At 43.6% G+C, this 20,780-nt stretch overlaps 1 protein-coding gene across 5 annotated transcripts in view; it reads right to left on the bottom strand.

The window, feature by feature from the left end:
* The window catches only part of CEP164 (centrosomal protein 164), a 70,303-nt gene extending 54,036 nt beyond the window's left edge, over positions 1-16,267 (bottom strand). For 3 of the 5 annotated variants that reach the window (XM_089915573.1, XM_089915574.1, XM_089915575.1), the window contains exons 1-4: positions 16,141-16,267; positions 12,562-12,684; positions 9,052-9,154; positions 5,962-6,073 (exon numbers count right to left, since the gene is read on the bottom strand). In XM_089915573.1, coding sequence (XP_089771699.1) covers positions 5,962-6,073; positions 9,052-9,133 — 194 coding nt within the window. In that variant the 5' untranslated portion in view covers positions 9,134-9,154; positions 12,562-12,684; positions 16,141-16,267. The remainder of the gene's footprint in view (positions 1-5,961; positions 6,074-9,051; positions 9,155-12,561; positions 12,685-16,140) is intronic. The other 2 variants (XM_089915576.1, XM_089915572.1) reach the window with 2 other exon arrangements.
* Positions 16,268-20,780: the final 4,513 nt, after the last annotated feature.

Genomic DNA, 20,780 nt, shown 5'->3' with positions numbered 1-20,780 from the left:
ATGAAAACACGACGATCCAAAACCTATGGGATGCAGCAAAAGCAGTTCTAAGAGGGAAGTTTAGAGCTATACAAGCCTACCTCAAGAAAAAGAAAAATCTCAAGTAAACAATCTAACTTTACATCTAAAGGAACTAGAGAAAGAAGAACAAACAAAACCCAAAGTTAGCAGAAGGAAAGAAATCATCAACATCAGAGCAGAAATAAATGAAATAGAAACAAAGAAAACAATAGCAAAGATCAATAAAACTAAAAGCTGCTTCTTTGGGAAGATAAACAAAATTGACAAACCATTAGCCAGACTGATCAAGAAAAAGAGGGAGAGGACTCAAATCAATAAAATTAGAAATGAAAAAGGAGAAGTAATAACTGACACTGCAGAAATACAAAAGATCATGAGAGATTACTACAAGCAACTCTATGCCAATAAAATGGACAACCTGGAAGAAATGGACAAATTCTTAGAAAGGTAAAACCTTCCAAGACTGAACCAGGAAGAAATAGAAATTATGAACAGACCAATCACAATTAATGAAATTGAAACAGTAACTGAAAATCTTCCAACAAACAAAAGTCCAGGACCAGATGGCTTCACAGGTTAATTCTATCAAACATTCAGAGAAGAGCTAACATCCATCCTTCTCAAACTCTTCCAAAAAATTGCAGAGGAAGGAACACTCCCAAACTCATTCTATGAGGCCACCATCACCCTGATACCAAAATCAGACAAAGCTACTACAGAAAAAGAAAGTTACAGACCAATATCACTGATGAATATAGATGCAAAAATCCTCAACAAAGTACTAGCAAACAGAATCCAACAACACATTAAAAGGATCATACACCATGATCAAGTGGGATTTATCCCAGGGATGCAAGGATTCTTCAATATACGCAAATCAATCAATGTGATACACCATATTAACAAATTGAAGAAGAAAAACCATATGATCATCTCAATAGATGCAGAAAAAGCTTTTGACAAAATTCAACACCCATTTATGATAAAAAAAAAACTCTCCAGAAAGTGGGCATAGAGGGAACCTACCTCAACATAATAAAGGCCATATACGACAAACCCACAGCAAACATTCTCAATGGTGAAAAACTGAAAGCATTTCCTCTAAGATGAAGAACAAGACAAGGATATCCACTCTCACCACTATTATTCAACATAGTTTTGGAAGTCCTAGCCACTGCAATCAGAGAAGAAAAAGAAATAAAAGGAATACAGACTGGAAAAGAAGAAGTACAACTGTCAGTGTTTGCAGATGACATGATACTATACATAGAGAATCCTAAAAGTGCCACCAGAAAACTCCAGAGCTAATCAATGAATTTGGTAAAGTTGCAAGATATAAAATTAAGGCACAGAAACCTCTTGCATTCCTATACACTAATGAAAAATCTGAAAAATAAATTATGGAAACACTCCCATTTACCATTGCAACAAAAAGAATAAAATACCTAGGAATAAACCTACCTAGGGAAACAAAAGACCTGTATGCAGAAAACTATAAGACACTGATGAAAGAAATTAAAGATGATACCAACAGATGGAAAGATATACCATGTTCTTGGATTGGAAGAATCAATATTGTGAAAATGACTCTACTACCCAAAGCAATCTACAGATTCAATGCAATCCCTATCAAATTACCAATGGCATTTTTTAAGGAGCTAGAACAAATCATCTCAAAATTTGTATGGAGACACAAAAGACCCCGAATAGCCAAAGCAGTCTTGAGGGAAAAAACGGAGCTGGAGGAATCAGACTCCCTGACTTCAGACTATACTACAAAGCTACAGTAATCAAGACAATGTGGTACTGGTACAAAAACAGAAACACAGATCAATGGAACAGGATAGAAAGCCCAGAGATAAACCCATGCACCTATGGTCAACTAACCTCTGACAAAGGAGGCAAAGATGTACAATGGAGAAAAGACAGTCTCTTCAATAAGTGGTGCTGAGAAAACTGGACAGCTACATGTAAAAGAATGAAATTAGAACACTCCCTAACACCATACACAAAAATAAACTCAAAATGGATTCGAGACCTAAATGTACGACCAGACACTATAAAACTCTTAAGAGGAAAACATAGGAAAAACACTCTGACATAAATCACAGCAAGATCTTTTTTGATCCACTTCCTAGAGTAATGGAAATAAAAACAAAAATAAACAAATGGGATCTAATGAAACTCTAAAGCTTTTGCACAGCAAAGGAAACCATAAACAAGATGAAAAGGCAACCCTCAGAATGGGAGAAAATATTCGCAAACAAATCAACGGACAAAGGATTAATCTCCAAAATATATAAACAGCTCATGCAGCTCAATATTAAAGAAACAAACAACCCAATCCAAAAATGGGCAGAAGACCTAAATAGACATTTCTCCAAAGGAGACATACAGATGGCCAAGAAGCACATGAAAAGCTGCTCAACATCACTAATTATTTGAGAAATGCAAATCAAAACTACAATGAGGTATCACCTCACACCAGTTAGAATGGGTATCAGCAGAAAAATCTACAAACAACAAGTGCTGGAGAGGGTGTGGAGAAAAGGGAACCCTCCTGCACTGCTGGTGGGAATGTAAATTGATACAGCCACTATGGAGAACAGTATGGAGGTTCCTTAAAAAACTAAAAATAGAATTACCATATGACCCAGCAATCCCACTACTGGGCATATACACAGATAAAACCATAATTCAAAAAGACACATGCACCCCAATGTTCATTGCAGCACTGTTTACAATAGCCAGGTCACGGAAGCAACCTAAATGCCCATTGACAGACGAATGGTAAAGAAGTTGTGGTACATATATACAATGCAATATTACTCAGCCATAAAAAGGAACGGAATTGGGTCATTTGTAGAGATGTGGGTGGATCTAGAGACTGTCATACAGAGTGAAGTAAGTCAGAAAGAGAAAAACAAATATCGTATATTAACGCATGTACGTGGAACCTAGAAAAATGGTACAGATGAACCAGTTTGCAGGGCAGAAGTTGAGACACAGATGTAGAGAACAAACATATGGACACCAAGGGAGGAAAACCAGTGTACACTGATGTGTATAAAACTGATGACTAATAAGAACCAGCAGTATAAAAAAACAAACAAACAAAAAAACAACTAAAACTAAACTTTCTTTGGGTTATCTGTATGGAAATACGTTAATATAAATGTTTCAGACATTACACGAAATTTCTAAAAATCTTATATGTTCTGGTATAATGTTATAAGTCATAATTCTAGTTATTACTTTAAAATGTATATCTCAGAAGTAACTAAATGTCCTTGTCAATTGAATTGCTATGAACTTTCATCAAATCTTTAACCGTGGTCATTTTTAAGTCTTTTGTCATTTACAGACAGTTCTGGGTGGACTCTGATGCTTTCGCAAAAATGTTCCTATAAAAGTGTTTCATCTTCAAGGAATTCAAGGAAAAGACTCTGACAAGTACAGGTTTTTGGTAACTGACTATACTGCTGAACTGAATGAAGAAGCATTTTCAGAACTCTAATGGAAAACTGATGAATTCATAAAAGCGCTAACAAAAGATCAAGATGAAAAATAAAATTAATTACATGGGACTGAGTGAACTGATGAGGATGATTATAATTTTTGTGACTTTCTGTTTGAATAAAAAAAAAATCCCACAAGGACTCAGAGGCCAAAAAATATACAAATCAATTTTCACTGCAAAGTAAAGGAGCTGTTACAGTGGAGGATTCCTGGACTGAATGTCAATATTATGACATAGTATGAGTGTGTTTCATGTTTGGTAACTGCAATCATTGTTGCTTTTGTTGTGGTCATTCATTTACAATGGTTGGTGTCAGTTTATTTATCTCTTGTAAAAATAAAATACAGTGTGTGTGTGTGAGTTGTGGGGGAAAAAAAAACGAAACACAGAATATCTTCACGACTTTGGAATAGGCGAACATTTCTTAAACAGGACACAAAGCATTAATCATATTTGAAAAGTCGATAAACTGAACATCATTAAAACTTAAATTATGTTATTCAAAAAATACCAATTAAAAGTATAAAAACAAAAAAAAGAAGTAGGGAAAAAAAAGGAAAGCGTATTTTAAAAACTTGGCCTATGAAAAACCTTAAAATCTCTTACGCAGATATTAGTAAAAAGTTTAAGCCATCTGAGCAATTCACCTTAACTAATACCATTCACCAGAAACACAATTTGTATCCAACTGTTCTTTATAAACTAGTGAGTTTTGCATTATCATTCCTGTCTCATGGCTAAAATTTAAAAGCAAGCTGTAAGATCTCTGTTTGTATCTGCCTGTATTTTTATATATGTCTATGTATGTATGTAATAAATTTGTGATTTTTTTCTACCTGCAAAAAAAAAAAGACAGTACAGTATTGGTGTAAAGGTAGACAAACATATTAATGGAAGAGAAGAGAGGATCCAGACTTCGAAGGAATTCCCCAACTAACAGCAATTACTCATGGGACTGGGAGTAAGGATGAAGGAAGACACATATACATAACTTTCAATGACTTACTTTAAAAAGTGAGAAATAGTTCATGCTCTCCTTACCGGATGAGGCAGTGTTAACTACCCCCAGCAGGTACCTGAGGGCCGCTGGCATGACCCTGGCACACAGCTGGGCCACAGCCGATGACAGTTCCTTCCTTCCATCACCCTTTTTCCTTTTTACATCACTGCAGCCATTTATTTATTATGTGCACATTAAGGTATTATTCTGATTACATTTCTCATGTGGTTTTTAATTAGAAAATGTATCCAAAAGCAGAACAGCACAGATATATACAGATTTAAAAACATAAAGAAAAAAGAATAAAGGGATTAATGATAAGGCAAATGTGGCTATCAGGGTGGATGTTGGAAACCAAACAGAAACCACTATCCTACAAACTTTTCCTATAAACACAACCTTGAGTCCTCAGCACCTGGAATACTGGGTGCAGTACTGATGGCTTTAGTAGAAGAAAGATGTCATAACCTGGAGAAGGTCCAAGGAAAGGCGGCTAAAAAGATCCAGAGAACAGGGAGCCCGTCATGCAAGGAGAAGCTGGAAGGATTAGGACCCTGTGGCGGGGATAAGTAAAGCTACGACTGCAGTCTTTTTGAAGTATGGCCAACGCATTAAGTGGTTCAGGGAAGAACAGGATAATTATACCTTGTACACAAAATTGCACAATCCCAGCAGAAAAGACGACCCCCCACCCCAAGATATCTGGGGGCTAGTTTGGGAGAAACAGGAAATCCCACGCTACGGTAGGAAGTAAACTCGGGGCACCGACCGTAAGAAGGCCACCTGGAGAGAGCTCCGTGCAGGTGGTGAGGACAGAGCAGCGCCCCCAGGAGTGGGAGTCCTGGCGTGGGGAGGGTCGGGGGGAAGGCGGTGGCCGCCCCGCCTCGGCCAGTCTGTTTCCTCACCATCAACCTCTGATCCCCTGAGATAAGCTGAGCGAGTGTCTGCTCTCACAGTTCAAAGACTGCCAACTGAAACTGGAAATAGGAACCCATTCATGCACAAGTCACTCAAATTCAGGGCTGGGCTGTCAAAGGAGACGGAAACCACTGCCAGTCTGTGTAGCCTCACTCAAACCTCTCCAGCACCAGCATCCACTCTGGACACACTGAGGAGGTCCCAGTATTGTCACTCTCCATCTCAGTCCGCAAAGGAAAATAATGACACCTCCTCCGTGTGTCCAAAACGGATGCTGACGCAGGGCGGCAGCTTAGATCCTGGGACCCTGGGTATCCCTGCTGAACCCCTCCAGGGACCATTAAGGCGGCCTGGGCTCAGGCCCAAAGCATCAGGCGGCCCAGCAGAGGGATGGCCCATCGCAGGACAGGCTTCGAAAGGTGGCCGGTTAAAGCTGATCTCCGGTGTCAGGCCCCCTCCGCCTCAAAGGCCAAGCCAGAAGGCGGCACCCGTGCTGACTCACCATGGTTTCCACTCCCCAGGCAGTGGGGCCACAATGCCCTCCCGTGCCAGCCACATCAGCTCTGGTTCTTCTATGGGATCAATACCAATCTCTTTGGCAAATTCAAGAATTTCTGCAAGGAGGGGTAGGAGGGTGGGAAGGTAAGAGAGGTGGGGGTGGGAGGAGGGTGGATACAAAGAAGGAAGAATCAGTCAGTCTTGGGAGATAATAAGAGAGCTATATATTGGTTTCTGCCCCCGTTCCTGTTAATGTTTGGTCTTTGGTCCCAGTTCCTGACACAGAGTTCCTAAAGCCCTTGGAATTTCCTGAGTGACAAGAGAGTCTTCTGTCTCAATGAGGCGACTCTGGGTGGGCTCCTGGACGGGGCCTGGCCACCAGAAAGACCAAGCCATGATTAGAAGCTTGGAACTTTCAGCCTCTCCCCTCATTCTCTGGAGAGGGGCTGGAAAATGAGTTAATAAGCGATCATACGTACATGACGAAGCCTCCATAAAAATCCCTAAACTCTGCGGTTCAGAGAGCTTCTGGCACTTCCACGTGCAAGGAGGGTGGCACATCCCAGCTCCACTGGGACAGAAGCTCCTGCACTTGGGACCCTCTCGGACCTTGCCCTATGTATCTCTTCATCTGGCTGTTCACCTCTACCCTTTACCATATCCTTTATGGGTCATCTCAGTGGAGGACTCTGGAAGATGACATACCTGGGGACTAGGAAAGGCAAAAAGGACCAGCCGAAATTTGGTTAGCCAAGGACTAACGTGTTCATTAATTTCACACGTATTGTTTGAATGCCTCCTATGTGCCAGTCACCATGTGTCATGACTAAGAGAGAAACGCCCTCTGTCCTTATGGAGCTTACATGCTGGTAGAAGAAACAGCCAGTAATGACATCAACAGATAAATATGCAAGGGATTAAGGCTTCTGATAAATGTAATGAAGGAAGTGAGTGAGGTATGAGACAGAGTTTGTCAAGGTAGAGGGGCAGTCTTTTACAAAGGGTGGTCAGAAAACCTCTCAGAATGGGACACTTAACTAAATCCTGGAGGAAACAAAGGAGCCAGCTATGCAGAGCACTGAGGAAAGAGGACTCAGGTAGAAGAGCAGGTTCAAAGGGCCTGTGACATGTGGCAGCCTGGCCTGTCTGGGGGCCGTCAGAAAGACCATGTGCCTAGCAGAGGGAGGGAGAGAGAGGCACTGGGTGAGCCTGGCTGGGTGGCAGGGCCGGGTCATGCACAGCCCTGCACATCCCACTGAGGGCGTTATGCTGAGCATAATGGAAGATTATACGGAAGATTATGAAAAGCAGAGCCCTGATATGATCTGCTTTACACTGTAAGATCACTCTGGTGCTAAGTGGAGCACAGGCTGGAGAAGGGCAAGAGTAGAAGCAGGAGGCTGACTAGGAAGCTGCTGCAAGTCCAGGAAGAGAAAATGGGGGCTCGAGCTTAGGACGTCTACGCACGACTGAGCAGAAGAGAGTTTTTTATAAATAGCCTTAGAAAAAGTTAGACCCCGTTTATAATAGCAAACCAAAATGAATAAAATCCTTAAGAAATAGACTGAGCAAGAAATGTGCGAAACCAAAATGAAGAAAACTTTTAAGTCACCCCTGAAGAACAGAAAACAGACACAAACGGAAAGGAATAGATGTTCTTTGATAGGAACCTCCAGGTTGACCTGGATGCATAACTTAACTGCATAGAGATGTCAATCCTCCCCAGGCTCATTCATAAATTTAACACAATTTTCTCTAAAATACCAACAGTTCCCCAATACACAGCCCTCCCCAGAAAAAGACAGGGTGTTTCTAAAGTTCATGGGGAGATAAAGCAGATAAGACAACCAAGAAAACTTTGAAAAAAGAAGAGGAATGAGGGTATTTCAGCCTTACTAGATACTAGAATTTATTACTGAGCCTCAGTAGTTAAGAGCACAGTTCTGGCGTTTGAACAGACAGCCCCATGGAACAGAAGAAAAAGTAAACCCCAAAACACACAGGCGGCACTCAACCAGTGGGTGAAAGATGAGCTATGCCACGAACAGCGTGGGGGCAAACCTGAGGACAACATGAGAGCAGGGAAGCTTTTCTAACTATGATACAAAATTCAGGGGCCATATGAGAACAGACTGATAAATTTAACACAGAGATTAAAAATTTCTACACGGCAAACAAACAAAATTCTATGTTATAACAAATCCTATCCTATCCTAATGTGGGATCCACGGACTCCTACAGACGCAAGAGTTCTTCCCCAAAACTGGCTCGCAAACCACCTGAACTATAAGCAAAATGTGTGTCCAGGTCCGCAACTCATGAGAAATTCAAAGAAATCTTCACTGCCCCAAAATAGCATGTGCTTCAAAGTGTAGGCCCTGGAGCTAGAATACCTAGGTGTGGATCCCAGCTGCCCCGATTAGTAAACTGTGTGACTACAGGGAAGTTACTTAACCTTCCTGTGCCTTGGTTTCCTCATCTGTAAAATGGGGATAATAATAGTATCTAACTCACAGAGTTGCTGTGAGGGTTGAAAAGGAAACACATGAAAAGTTCTTAGGAGAGAGACTGGCACACAGTAGCACTCAATAAATTTTGTTATTATTATTAATAATGTTATTATTGTTTTTTTTTTTTTAAACACACAGCTTTAGTTTGTTCTTAAGAAATTGGGTTTCCCCTGGCCTCAGGATATACTGTATTTCATGATATCCTCTACTATATTTTCATTTAAAGTTAATCATTGATCTGACCCAAGGTCACCAAACTTTTTCTGTAAAGGGCCAGACAGTAAATATTTTAGGTTTTGTGGGTTGTATGGTCTCTGTCACAGCTACTCAATACGACTGCTCCTATAGCATGAAAGAAGCCATAAACAAGACATAAATAAGCATGGCTGTTATCTAATAAAACTTTAGCTACAAAAGCAAGCAACAGGCCAAGTCAGGCCCGTGGGCTACAGTTTGCCAACCCCTGATCTAACCCAAATACACTGAGCAACCCTGTGCATGTACCATACTTTGCATTCGAAGAACAAAAATAAACCATAAAAACTGCCCTCCAAGAAGTATTACAATACACCCAGGCCGCTCACCTTGCTCACTGGGGATGTAGGTCTCATCATAATCTTCCTCCAGAACCAGCTGGTCCCCTATGCGGATGGGTCTTCCGGCCATGACTGGTTTGGGCTCGAACACCTAGATCCCAGAGGCCCCACCCACCCAAAGAGAAAATCAGTGCCCCAGCTTAGAAGGGGAAAAGGTGGAGCTGGGTCATGGAGCACCCGGGCCAGACCAGCCCCTGCAGGCCAGCTGAGCCAGGGAGAGTGGAGGGTGGGACCAGTGGCTCAGAACTCAGGCCTTATAGCCTCTGCACCCTGGAAAGTTCTTAGACACATCTCCCCCCAAAGCCCTGCTGAATACTCTAGTGGACCATGAACGATCTGGAAACCCAAATGTCTCAAGGGTTTGACTTCATACTCTACCCCCCCCCCAAATAGGAGTAAGAACTAACAGTCTAGGACCCCTGCTAGAAAACCCTAGTGAGACACCAAAATAACTAACAGCACACACACACACATATACCAATGTACCCCAGGTGCAGTCACGCTGTCCCAACACATAGCCCTGTTTGCATGTCCCTGTTTACCTTGAACAATGCCCTCAGGGAGCTTACAGTCTAGCAAGGCAGCGTACACAGCTTCAACAGTAGAAGGCAGAAGGGAAAAACACATCTTGCTCTGGGAGTACTAACACAGAAGTAACATACTCCCACTGCGGGGATGAAGGAAGGCTTTGTCAAGGAGCTGGGTACCGACGGCTGACAAGAATTCTGACAGCGGAGAGAGGAATCCCAGGCAGAGGGAACGGCATGTCAGGCAAGGTGGTCTGGGGAGCCGATGCCAGCGCGCATGGCAGGGGCCGGGGTGGAAGCCAGGCCTGGGTCTGGTCATGGTGATCTCAGTGGATGATGCTGAAGGGCCTCAACTCTGCCCTGCAGCAGAGAGGAGCCACTGCGGGCTTTGGTGGAAGAAAGTGACACAGAGTGGCCTTTTTTTAGGATGAGAACTTTGGCAGGAGTGGCCTGGCCGGATCGGAAAAATGAGAGACTGGCATCAGGAAAACCACTGAGGAGGCTACAGTCCCCGGGAAAGATGATGAGGGCTTAAACTAGGGCAGAAGCAGTGGGAATGGAGAAGAAGGGACAGACACAAGGGATGCTGTGATGTTAGGTTTAATAGGACCAGGAATGGGGGGAGGCGGGGGCGGAAGACTGGAAAGGAATCCAACCTGAATCCAAGATTCCTAGCTCCAGGGATGGGGCGGTGCCACCTTCTTCAACTGACAAGCTGGCACGGTTCTAGAATTGCTCCGTCCTTTGCATCCCTACTCCTACAACGACCTCAGGACCCCAGGTCACAGCACCCCTCCCCTACAGCAGCTCCCACGCTGAAGCCCGATGACACAGGGACAAGTCACCCTGTAAAGTGGCTGCCACGGACAGCCCTTCAGAATGCCTCCCTAACCGGGCGGTGGCAGCCACACCGGTGTGACCGAAGGGAGCCTGGAGGAGCAGGTCCTGACCTCTCCTGTAGCCACCTCTTCAGACACTGTCACAGTTCCACCCGGGGCAGCAAGCAGGACACAGCCCTCATAGCAGAGGAAGTGAGCAGAAAGACCTCATCGGGACTTCCCTGGCGGTCCAATGGTTAAGACTCCACACTTCCAATACAGGGGGCACGGGTTCGATCCCTGGTCCGGGAACTAAGATCCCACGTGCCTTGGGGCAAGGCAAAAAAAAAAGACCTCATCGTCAAAAAGAAGGTTGGGATGCAGCCTGTAATGAGGGCTCAGAAAACGGCAAGATCTGGTGACTCTGAATCTGTTCCAAGATCCCTGGAGAGGGGCCCCTGATAAACGCAAAGGATCTCTGAGGGACCATTCCCGTGGCCCTCTCTGCACTCTGGCAGCTGACAGATGAGCAAGGGAGGTGTCTTGCCTTAGGGCTCACAAAACATGGTTCCCTTTGTCAGTCACTGGACCCAAGGGAGCCAGGCTCCGCACCCTCTCATTCCCACCACGACACCTCCAAGCAGCACCTTTGTGCCTCAGGAAGAAAGGCTAAAGAAACATTCTTCCCTGCAGTACTTAAGCCTAAGTGGGAATCTTCTCCCTCCCCTAAGAACCTGTAACACCTGCGGACATAATGCTTGAGCCTCCACACATACAGTCAGAGATGACGAGGGCCAGACGCGGAAAAAGCGAAGCAGAAAAGGACCAAGAACCAGCGCAGGAGATGTGGCCACAGCCTGGAGGTTTAAGGAGCCCTCGGAATCTTTCATCCTCTGAGTTAGGGAGGAGAGGGAAAGAAAAAGGGAGAGGATCTCTGGGGAGGTAGGAAGCGCATTTTGGTGGAAGAACATCAGGCTGTACGTTATTCAATTCAACAGGCAGTGACCTATACAAGGCATTGTACCAACCATCTCAGAGAATTCGAGAAATTCTGCATTTGAAAAATGTTACCTATCCCTAGATACATCCCATCTCCAGAAAGCAGGGGGCAGGTAAAATCTCTGTCCTCCCGGCAAAATGCCTAATTAGCTATTTACTAAACTGTCTATGTTTAACTATTTAAAGGTCAGGAAGAATGTGGAAAGTCTAAATTCCTGGATTACTCAAATGTCAAACAAACCTTCTGCCAGAAAAAAATTAAAATACGGGTGGGCTATAGTCTACCTTCTTTCCTTGCCTGGCTTCAGGAAAGATATAGGCAAGGACAGGGTCAAAAGGGCAGGAATTGCAGGAATAAGGAAGGTGGTGGAAGAGAAACGACATTTGTTCAATGGCTACTAGAGATCATTTACTCATTCGAGAAGTATTTATTTGTTGCTGGGCGCTAGAGATGCAATGGTGATTAAAAACAGATTCACCTGCTACTCCCCAGGAGCTAGTCTAGTGAGGGAGGGAGACAAACCAATCAGTCACAGATAAGTGTATAATTTTAAATGAGGTAAGAGCTCTGAAGGAAAAGAGCCTGACTTGGATGAAGCCTGTGCCGAGAAGTGAAGAATGAGGAGGTATTCACCAGACAAAAAGAGGAGGAAAAGATGTTCTAACAAAAGCAGCAGCACGTGCAAAGGCCCTTCAACAGCTAAGAACACTAAGCAAGAAGAAGCATAGTCGGAGATGATGCTGGGCAGGTGGGTGGAAGCCGGGCCATGTGGAGAACTTGGCTTTTATAATAAGAGAGCTGGAAATCAGGAAAGGGTTTTTCCAGATACATATTTTGAAAAGATTACTCAGGCAGCCCCTGGAAATACAGACAGGAATGGAGGCCAGATTGGAAAAGAAGAAAATCAGAGTGGCTGCAGAGAGATTAGGTAGGAAACCACGAGCCAATCTAGATGAGAGGTGATGATAACCTGGGTGAGCGGGGGTAAGATGAGACATCTAAGAAAGCAGCCCTGAGATCAGCTTCAGGAAACACACGGCACACGTCCTAACATTTCCCTCTAAGCCTGAGACCGTGAGGGGCATCACTGGCAATCTTGGCACCCTAGACACGGCTTCAGAACCGTCAACGTGGTACTCCATGCAGCACTTACCGATAGATCAGATGAAACCTGATGAGATGTGCTTGCCACCAGGCCTGACCCTCACTGTGAGCCACGGAGTTGTGGGAAAGGATCACCCAACTGTCCTCATCCATCTCCTGCCAATCCCAGAATCTAGCAAAAAAGGAAAGGCTCATACACCTTCTCCAGGAAGCCCTCCCTGGCCAACCTCGGCCTCTCCTGTCTACTTATAACTACCTCGGTACAAAGGACACAGTTTTCCTTTGTTCATAGGCATATTTTTCTCAGTATTACCTTTTTTATGGGAATGTGTTCCACCTCTCCTGTTAAGCCACAGGCTTCTGAGGGTCATGCCTCTGCCTCCTTCTGCATTTACCAACCAAGCCTAAAATAAGCTAAGTAAACGTAGGAACTTGGTCACTGCTCTAAACCACTAATATACAGCCAAAGAATCTCAAACGCAAAAAAAGCCCGTAAGAGCTCTAGTCCAACTGCCCTTCCCTTGCCAAATATTTCCTCTCTATGCTTTAAGTGCCAGACAGCATAGTGGCTGAAGCACCAGTTTGGGGGCCAGAAACACCTGAATTAAATCCCATCTTTCTCATTTACCAGCTGTATGAACTTAGGCAAGGTACTTCACCTCTCTAAGCCTCAATAACCTCATGTGCGTAATTCAAACAATCATGATAATCTACATCAAAAGGTTGTTTGAAGATGAACTGAGATAATATATACCTGTACAGTGCCTAGCACAGTCCCTGGTACACAAAACATGTTAAATAAATTTAGCAATATTACTGATGTTACTGCCAACTCCACAGGCAGATCATCCTTAACTATGAAAAGGTCTTTCTCTTAGTGAGCCAAAAATCTATGTCTAAGAAACTTCCTCCCATTTGCCCCATTCCACCCTCTGGACCCACAAAGGGCACCCAAGGCACCACTACTCCAAGCCAGGTTTTCCCAGCTCCCTTCCCTTCAATACATGCCACTGGTTCCCAGTCTCTCGACATTATGGTTACCTTACTGTGAATGTGGTCTAATTTGACAGGCACAGCCAAAAAGTTTTGCACACCTGCGTACTCACAGAGCATACACACGTATATGCATACTTAGAGTTCCCTGCATATTTATTTCTTCCACCCTGCTTGAACAATTATAAAGAAAGTTCACCACCAGAAAAGAAAAGATTTACTGGAGAAGGCATTGAGGAGAACGTGGAAGACATTAGAGTTGATTATGCAGTGGTAATGAGCACAGGTTTGGGAACATTCTTGGCTTTGAATCCCAGCTCTGCCACTTACCAGCTGGGCAAGTTGCCTCAGTTTCCTCATCTATAAAATGGGGATAATAACAATGTCTATCTAAAAGGGTTGTGAGGATTAAATGACTCAATACATGTAAAATACTCAAAACACAGTAAGACCTCAATAAATGTTAGTTGTTATTATTACCATTCACTTATTTAAAGGGCTTAGTCTACATTGTTCTAGAGGACAAAGCTAGTACCAGGGAATATAAGTTAAGGCCATTCAGACATCCAATAACCATTTACTGAACACCTACCATGGGTCAGGCACTGTGCTGTCACAGCCACAAACCTGATAACGCTCCAGCTCAACCTAGTTGTGAAGCCAAATAGGTAAATACATGATTATACAGTGTGTTAAGTGCATTAAGGGAAGTATCAGAAAATATGACAGGACACAAAGGAAGGGCAATTAACCCTACTTTGGAAGATCAGGAAAAGCATTGCAGAGTAGAGGACCATGGAGATGGCTCTTGAAGGATAAGCAGGAGCTCACCAGGATAAGGGAGTAAGGTTATTTAAGGCAGAAGACACAGCTTACACAAAGGCAAAGAGGCAGAAGAGAGTATACGGTAGGTGCAGAGAATTAATGACAACAAAAGCTTATATTCACTGAACACTTCCTATGTTCCAAGAATTGTACTAATGCTATATATACATCATCACACCTCATCCTCTCTGCTAAGTAGAAATTATTATCCCCATTTTTCAAAAGAGAAAACTGAGGCTCAGCAAGTTTCAAAAAGTTTTTTAAACTTGCCCAAGGTTTCACAGCTAGTAAATGGCACAGCAGAACGTGCATGCACCCACATCTATCTGACTCCAAAGCCCTGAGCTCTTAAACATTCTGACGTGACCAGCGCACAAGGGACAATGGCAAGAGAGAGATCTACAATGGAAGGCAAGGAGCACATAATAAAAGGCTTGGGAGGACTGAGGCTGTATCCTGACATGATGAGCAACCATCACAAGATTTCACAAAGGAGACTGGCCTGATCAGATCTGTAGTTTAGAAAGATGATTCTGACAGCTGTGTAAGAACTAATTGGAGGAGGGCAAGAAAAGACGCGGAGGGACCAGTTAGAAAGGTATCCTGAAAACACAGGCAAGAAATTATGAACTAGGGACTTCCCTGGCGGTCCAGTGATTAAGACTCTGTGCTTCCAATGAAGTGGGCACTGGTTCGATCCCCAGTTGGGGAACTAAGATCCCCATGGTGGCCAAAAAAAAAAAAAAGCAAGAAATTATGAACTAAGTCAGTGGCTGTGAGAATGGAAAGGAAGGGCCAGATTCCAGGTGTATTATGAGGCAAAAGAACAGTACTTGATGTCTGCAGCAAGTAAGGGAGAGGCAGGAGAACAATCAGAGCACTTAAAGCAGTAAATTGTGATTATCAGTTCACTTCTATGCCTTGCCCGATAGCCCCACCTAGCATACTGCCTAGATACAGGGAATGGCCAACAAATGTTGCTGCATATATTATAATAGATGAATGAATTCCAAGTGCAGACATGGCTGACTGAGTGAATGGGTGAAGTCCTTCACTGAGACAGGAACTACAAAGGAGGAACAGATCTGGGGGACCGGGAAGGATGGGGCGACATTCAGTTGGGATGATCAGTAAGCAAGTCGGAGCTCAAGACTCAAGAAAAGAGGTCTGGCGGGAGCCACAGTTTGGGGAGTAACCGTTAAATAGATGGTAACTGAAACTCTGGGTGAAGCTGCTCAGAGATGGAGTGTAGTGAACAGAAAGTAAGGGCTTGCAAAGGCTGATGAAGGGGGCTGGGTTAGGAAACCCCAGAGAGAGAGGAGTCGTGGAAGGCAAGTGAGGAGCGCGGTTCCACAAGGAGAAGGTAGATTTTTGAATCAATGCAAGGAAAGGAAAAAATGAAAACAAAAAACTTACTAACTTCCCCAGCTGGCCATAAGACAGCAAAAGGTTGGGCCAGCCCCGACTCGAACATGGGGGGAAGCTTCCCCACGAGAGAAATGTTCAAGCAGGGTTCAGAAGACCGGCCGTACACACTAAATCCGAACAGGACAAATAAACGAGCGCCCCTGCCAGCTCACACTCGTGGCCCAGTGCCCGCTCTCACTGCCCCGCCAGCACTCCAGCCCAGGCCCTTCCGCCACTCAGATTTTGGATAGAGGCGCACTGATCTGGCCGCTCCATCTTCACCTCTTCCTTCAGTTCCCGCCCACACTCATGCACATCCCGCTCGGTGGCACACGAGCGTGCCTCGACTTTCCCGCTTCCCTCCCTTCCTAGCCACCCAACCCTCCCTCCAGGGGGTTCTCACCTGTCCCCCACCCCGGGAGGCCCGGGGCGCTAGCTCCCGGCTCTGCGCAACTTCCCCAGCACCACCCCGGCTCCCAGCTCCCAGGGACGCCGGGGTGTTGCCCTGCAGCGGCCAATAACCACTTCCGGAAAGGGTAAGAACCTAGCAACTGAGAGTCCCGCCTCTACTCAGAGTCAAAAGGTCGCCGAATGAGAGCCCTGTCATCGGATTGGTTAAAGTTCCCGTCGGATCACGGAGGCGATGTGTACGTTTCCCGTTGCATGATGGGAGAGGTAGTCCAGCATAGTTGATGGGGCTCCGCAAGGGGTTATAAGAGAGAGAGAATTTAGCTATGAGGGGAATTTCTTTCCGGGCAGGAAAGGATCATTCAGAGTATCGACAGTAACGTGACTTACCTAAGGCAATCTTTTGGTCATCGTTTATAGTAGCGTGATTAACATCAGGTGAATAATATGCTGATGCTCAATAATCAACCCACCGAGGCTTTAATAAACAAAAGAAAGACTCCCATTTACTATGACTAAATCAGTTAGTACCCGCTTAGGAGTTAAGAGACCACTGTCCATCTTTTTTACCAGAGGGCAGGGCTCAGGCAAGAAGGGTATAATAATATCTGTCATAACTATTTCTTTTTTAAATTTATTTATTTATTCAATTTTGGGCTGCACTAGTTCTTCGCAGCTGCACGCGGGCTTTCTCTAGTTGCTGAGCGCGGGAGGCCACTCTTTTTTGCGGTGCGCGGGCTTCTCATTGCGGTGGCTTCTCTCGTTGTGGAGCACGAGCTCTAGGCGCGCAGGCTTCAGTAGTTGTGGCTCGCAGGCTCTAGAGCGTAGGCTCGGTAGTTGTGGCGCACGGGCTTAGTTGCTCTGCGGCGTGTGGGATCTTCCCGGACGAGGGCTCGAACCCGTGCTCCCTGCATTGACAGGCGGATTCATAACCACTGCGCCGCCACCAGGGAAGCCCTGTCATAACTCTTTCCAACAGTCTATTTAAGAAGGAAAAAAATGACAGTGTGTAGCCCCTCCACAAACCCTGCCTGGCAGAAGGGTTACTACTAATATAATTTAAAAGGCTTTAGTTTTGTTTGCACGAGGGCAAATCTTCCTTTCTCTTACACGTCCTCAACCTCCAGAAGTTAAGAGCGGCAAAGACAGCTCTGGCCATTAAATTAATGGGAAAACTGGGGAGCAGAAAAGTGAAGCAAGTTAGTCGTTTGGCGAGGAGGATGGAGCCCTGGAGCAGCTCCTGGCAGGCTCCATGGTGGGGACGCGTCTGGCTCCTGCTAAGTCCTGAAACTAGTCCCAGCACCACTCAGGGCCTGATCCCAGGATGAGGAACTCAGACTGCTGTTCCCGTGGATCCCAAAGCAGACATCCAGAAGGTATTCCTCATGTTTAACGTCAAGTCTTTTCTGTGGCAGTTCTGCCTGTACTTCCTTTTTTCTGCCTGCAGATGACAAATCATTGCTCCCCCTTCCTCTCCACACACCTTAAAAGTCTCACAGAGGAGCCAAAGGAGCAGACTGGGAAGGACACTGAGAGCTCACCAGTTCATCCACCACAGACCTTGCACAAAATCAGGGTTTGTAAAACCATTTGCAGATTTTGTCCCCCTGTCCGAAAACTTGCAATCAACCTGGTTGACGTTAATTGCCATCAAAATTCTTACCTTTTGTTCCTTAGGTCCCTTGCTCTCTAATGTGGAGAGCTAATAAAATAAGGGTTACTATGGGATTAATGAGGTTACTCCACACAGATAAGCAATTTGCATTTTATCAGGTTTCCCTACAGACTTGTACTTAGAAATGCAAACTAAGTTTTAAATGCCCTTAGGCAAACATAATTAAGAAAGCAAGTCTTTGGGGGAAAATAACAAAAATGACACACCAGTTGATATGCCAGTAATATACCCAATGAGTGAGGAAGAGAAACTGAGAATTTCACACATTGTAGATTATCTTTTGCCATCAGGAATGAGCATTTAGGGGTGATTTTGTAAAGATGGGGGAGGAAAAAAACCAAATCAGTCTCAATTATGCCCTACCCCCAGGTCAGAAATTTTACTGTTATAACTTTTTCTTCTCTTTTCATCCTGTTTACTTGTAAAATACAGAAAACCATCCACATAATAAGAAAGACAAACACTCAATCCTACCATTGTTTTCAAAAGATGTGAAATGTTCTTTCTATACCTTCAATTCACCTTATTTAAAATTGCAAACTGGGAGGACATCCCTGGTGGCGCAGTGGTTAAGAATCTGCCTGCCAATGCAGGGGACACGGATTTGAGCCCTGGTCCGGGAAGATCCCACATGCCACGGAGCAACTAAGCCCGTGCGCCACAACTACTGAGCCCACGTGCCACAACTACTAAACCTGCACTCTAGAGCCCGCGAGCCACAACTACTGAAGCCCATGCACCTAGAGCCTGTGCTCCGCAGCAAGAGAAGCCACCGCAATGAGAAGCACGTGGGCCGCAACTAGAGAAAGCCCACACACAGCAACGAAGACCCAACGCGGCCAAAAACAAATAAATAAATAGGTAAGTTTATTAAAAAAAAATTGCAAATTGCCCTTCCATCTTCCTTCTCTGCTTTATTTTCCCCCATTGCACATATCACCATCTGAAATGCTATGTATTTTATTTATTTATTGTCTGTTTCCCTGCATTAGAATGTAAGCTACATGAAGATAGGGATTCTGTTTATTTTAGTTATTGTTGTGTCCACAGTGCCTAAAACAGCCTTTAACATGTATTAGGCATTCAACGCATTTGCTGAATGAATGAATGAGCAAAAGAAGGAAGGAAGGAATTCCACACTTTAGAGGAAACCACTGTTGACATTTGGGTTCCCACCTTTGCTGAAGGCTTTTTAATTCTTATGCAGATATAAATTTATATGCATACATGTATATGCACATGTGCATACTTTTTAATTTTTATAGAAATGAGATCATAATGTACATATTGTTCTACAATAGGCTTTCTTTTTTTTTTTTGGCTGCACCATGCAGCATGAAGGATCTTAGTTCCCCGACCAGGGGATCGAACCCATGCTCCCTGCAGTGGAAGCACAGAGTCTTAACCACTGGACCACCAAGGAAGTCCCTTTACTTTTTTCATTGAACATGTCATAAACGTCTTCCAAGGTGAGTTCATAAGAAGTTACTCCATTCTTTATAATGGTTACATAAGACTCAGTTGATTGAATGTCTCATGTCCCTATTGGTAATTTTTTTTTTTTTTTGCTTCCAAAGTTTTGATGTTGTACACAATGCTGAAATACTGTTGGATTTTTGTTGGATAGGATCCTAGAAGTGACACTGCTCAGAGTTTACATTTTTTACATTTTAATAGACATTGCCAAATTTCTCTCTAAAAATGGAATAATTTACAGTCCAACCAACACCTTCACCAACACCAAATATTACCAATGTGAGAGGCAAAAGTAATTCTGATGATGTTATCTAAATATTGTTTTAATTGTGTTCTTTCACTATTAATGACTTTTTTAAAATATTGATTTACTTATTTATTTGGCTGTGCCAGGTCTTAGTTGTGGCATGCAGGATCTTTTAGTTTCAGCATGCGGGATCTAGTTCCCCGACCAGGGATCGAACCTGGGCCCCCTGAAGTGGGAGTGTGGAGTCTTAGCCACTGGACCACCCGGGAAGTCCCTCTTTTGCTATTAATGAAGTTGAACTTTTTTCATATATTTAGTGGCCATTTGAATTTCTGTCAAATACCTGTTCACATTCTTTGTTCATTTTTCCCCAAGTTGTTCGTGGCAGGCGGGGGTGGGGGGGGGCGTTATTGACTTGTAAAAGCTCTTTGTATATTATAGACATTTACCCTTTGTCTCTTTATTGTGCAACAAATGTCTCCTAGTCTGTGACTTATCTTTTAACTTTGTAAATGTCATTTTTCTCAGAAGTTGTAGTGGTAATAACACTAATAGCTAACCTTTATTGAGCATTTACAATGTGCTAGACACCATTCTAAGTGCCTTACGTGGAGTATCTCATTTAATTCCTACATTACAAAGTATGTACTATTGTTATCCCCTTTTCTCAAATGACAAAATTGAGACACAGAAAGAATAAGTAACTAGCATGGGGTATCCCAGTTACTAAGTGGCAGAACCAGAATTGGAATACTGGAAGCCTGATTCTACAGAAGTTTTAAAAATGTTAGTCAAGCCTGTCCATTTTTTAAAACATATCTTCTGAGTTTTGTTAGAACTTCTTCAATATAAGATTTTTTAAATATTCTATTTTTTCCTGTAGTTTTATTTTTAATGTTAAGCTCTTTGACCTATCTGGAGTTTATTTGTAGATGAGTTAGGGATTTAGTTTTCTTTCCTCCCAAAAGGTAGCCAGTTGTCCCGACAACAGTTATTGAATAAATGTATCTATTTCCCTCTAATATGAATGCCATCTTTATCATATACACAAAATTCCCATACATATATTGATCTATTGATTTTTATTGTTTAACCTGTGTCTAACCACCGTATTGGTTAGGATATTTCTATCCATATTATATAATCTGCAAATAATAATCCTTTGCTTTCTAATATTTGCTCCGTTTTCTCATCTTATTGAGTTAACTAGACTGATCTAAGCTATGTGGGATAAGAG

This window comes from Delphinapterus leucas, chromosome 7 (genome assembly GCF_059928025.1).
Source record: "Delphinapterus leucas isolate spDelLeu-1000000601 "Yukka" chromosome 7, BTC_Dleu_Yukka2, whole genome shotgun sequence".
In the NCBI taxonomy this organism is placed as follows: domain Eukaryota; kingdom Metazoa; phylum Chordata; class Mammalia; order Artiodactyla; family Monodontidae; genus Delphinapterus; species Delphinapterus leucas.
Note: the sequence above shows the minus strand (reverse complement) of the source record. Positions and strands in the feature narration are given on the sequence as shown.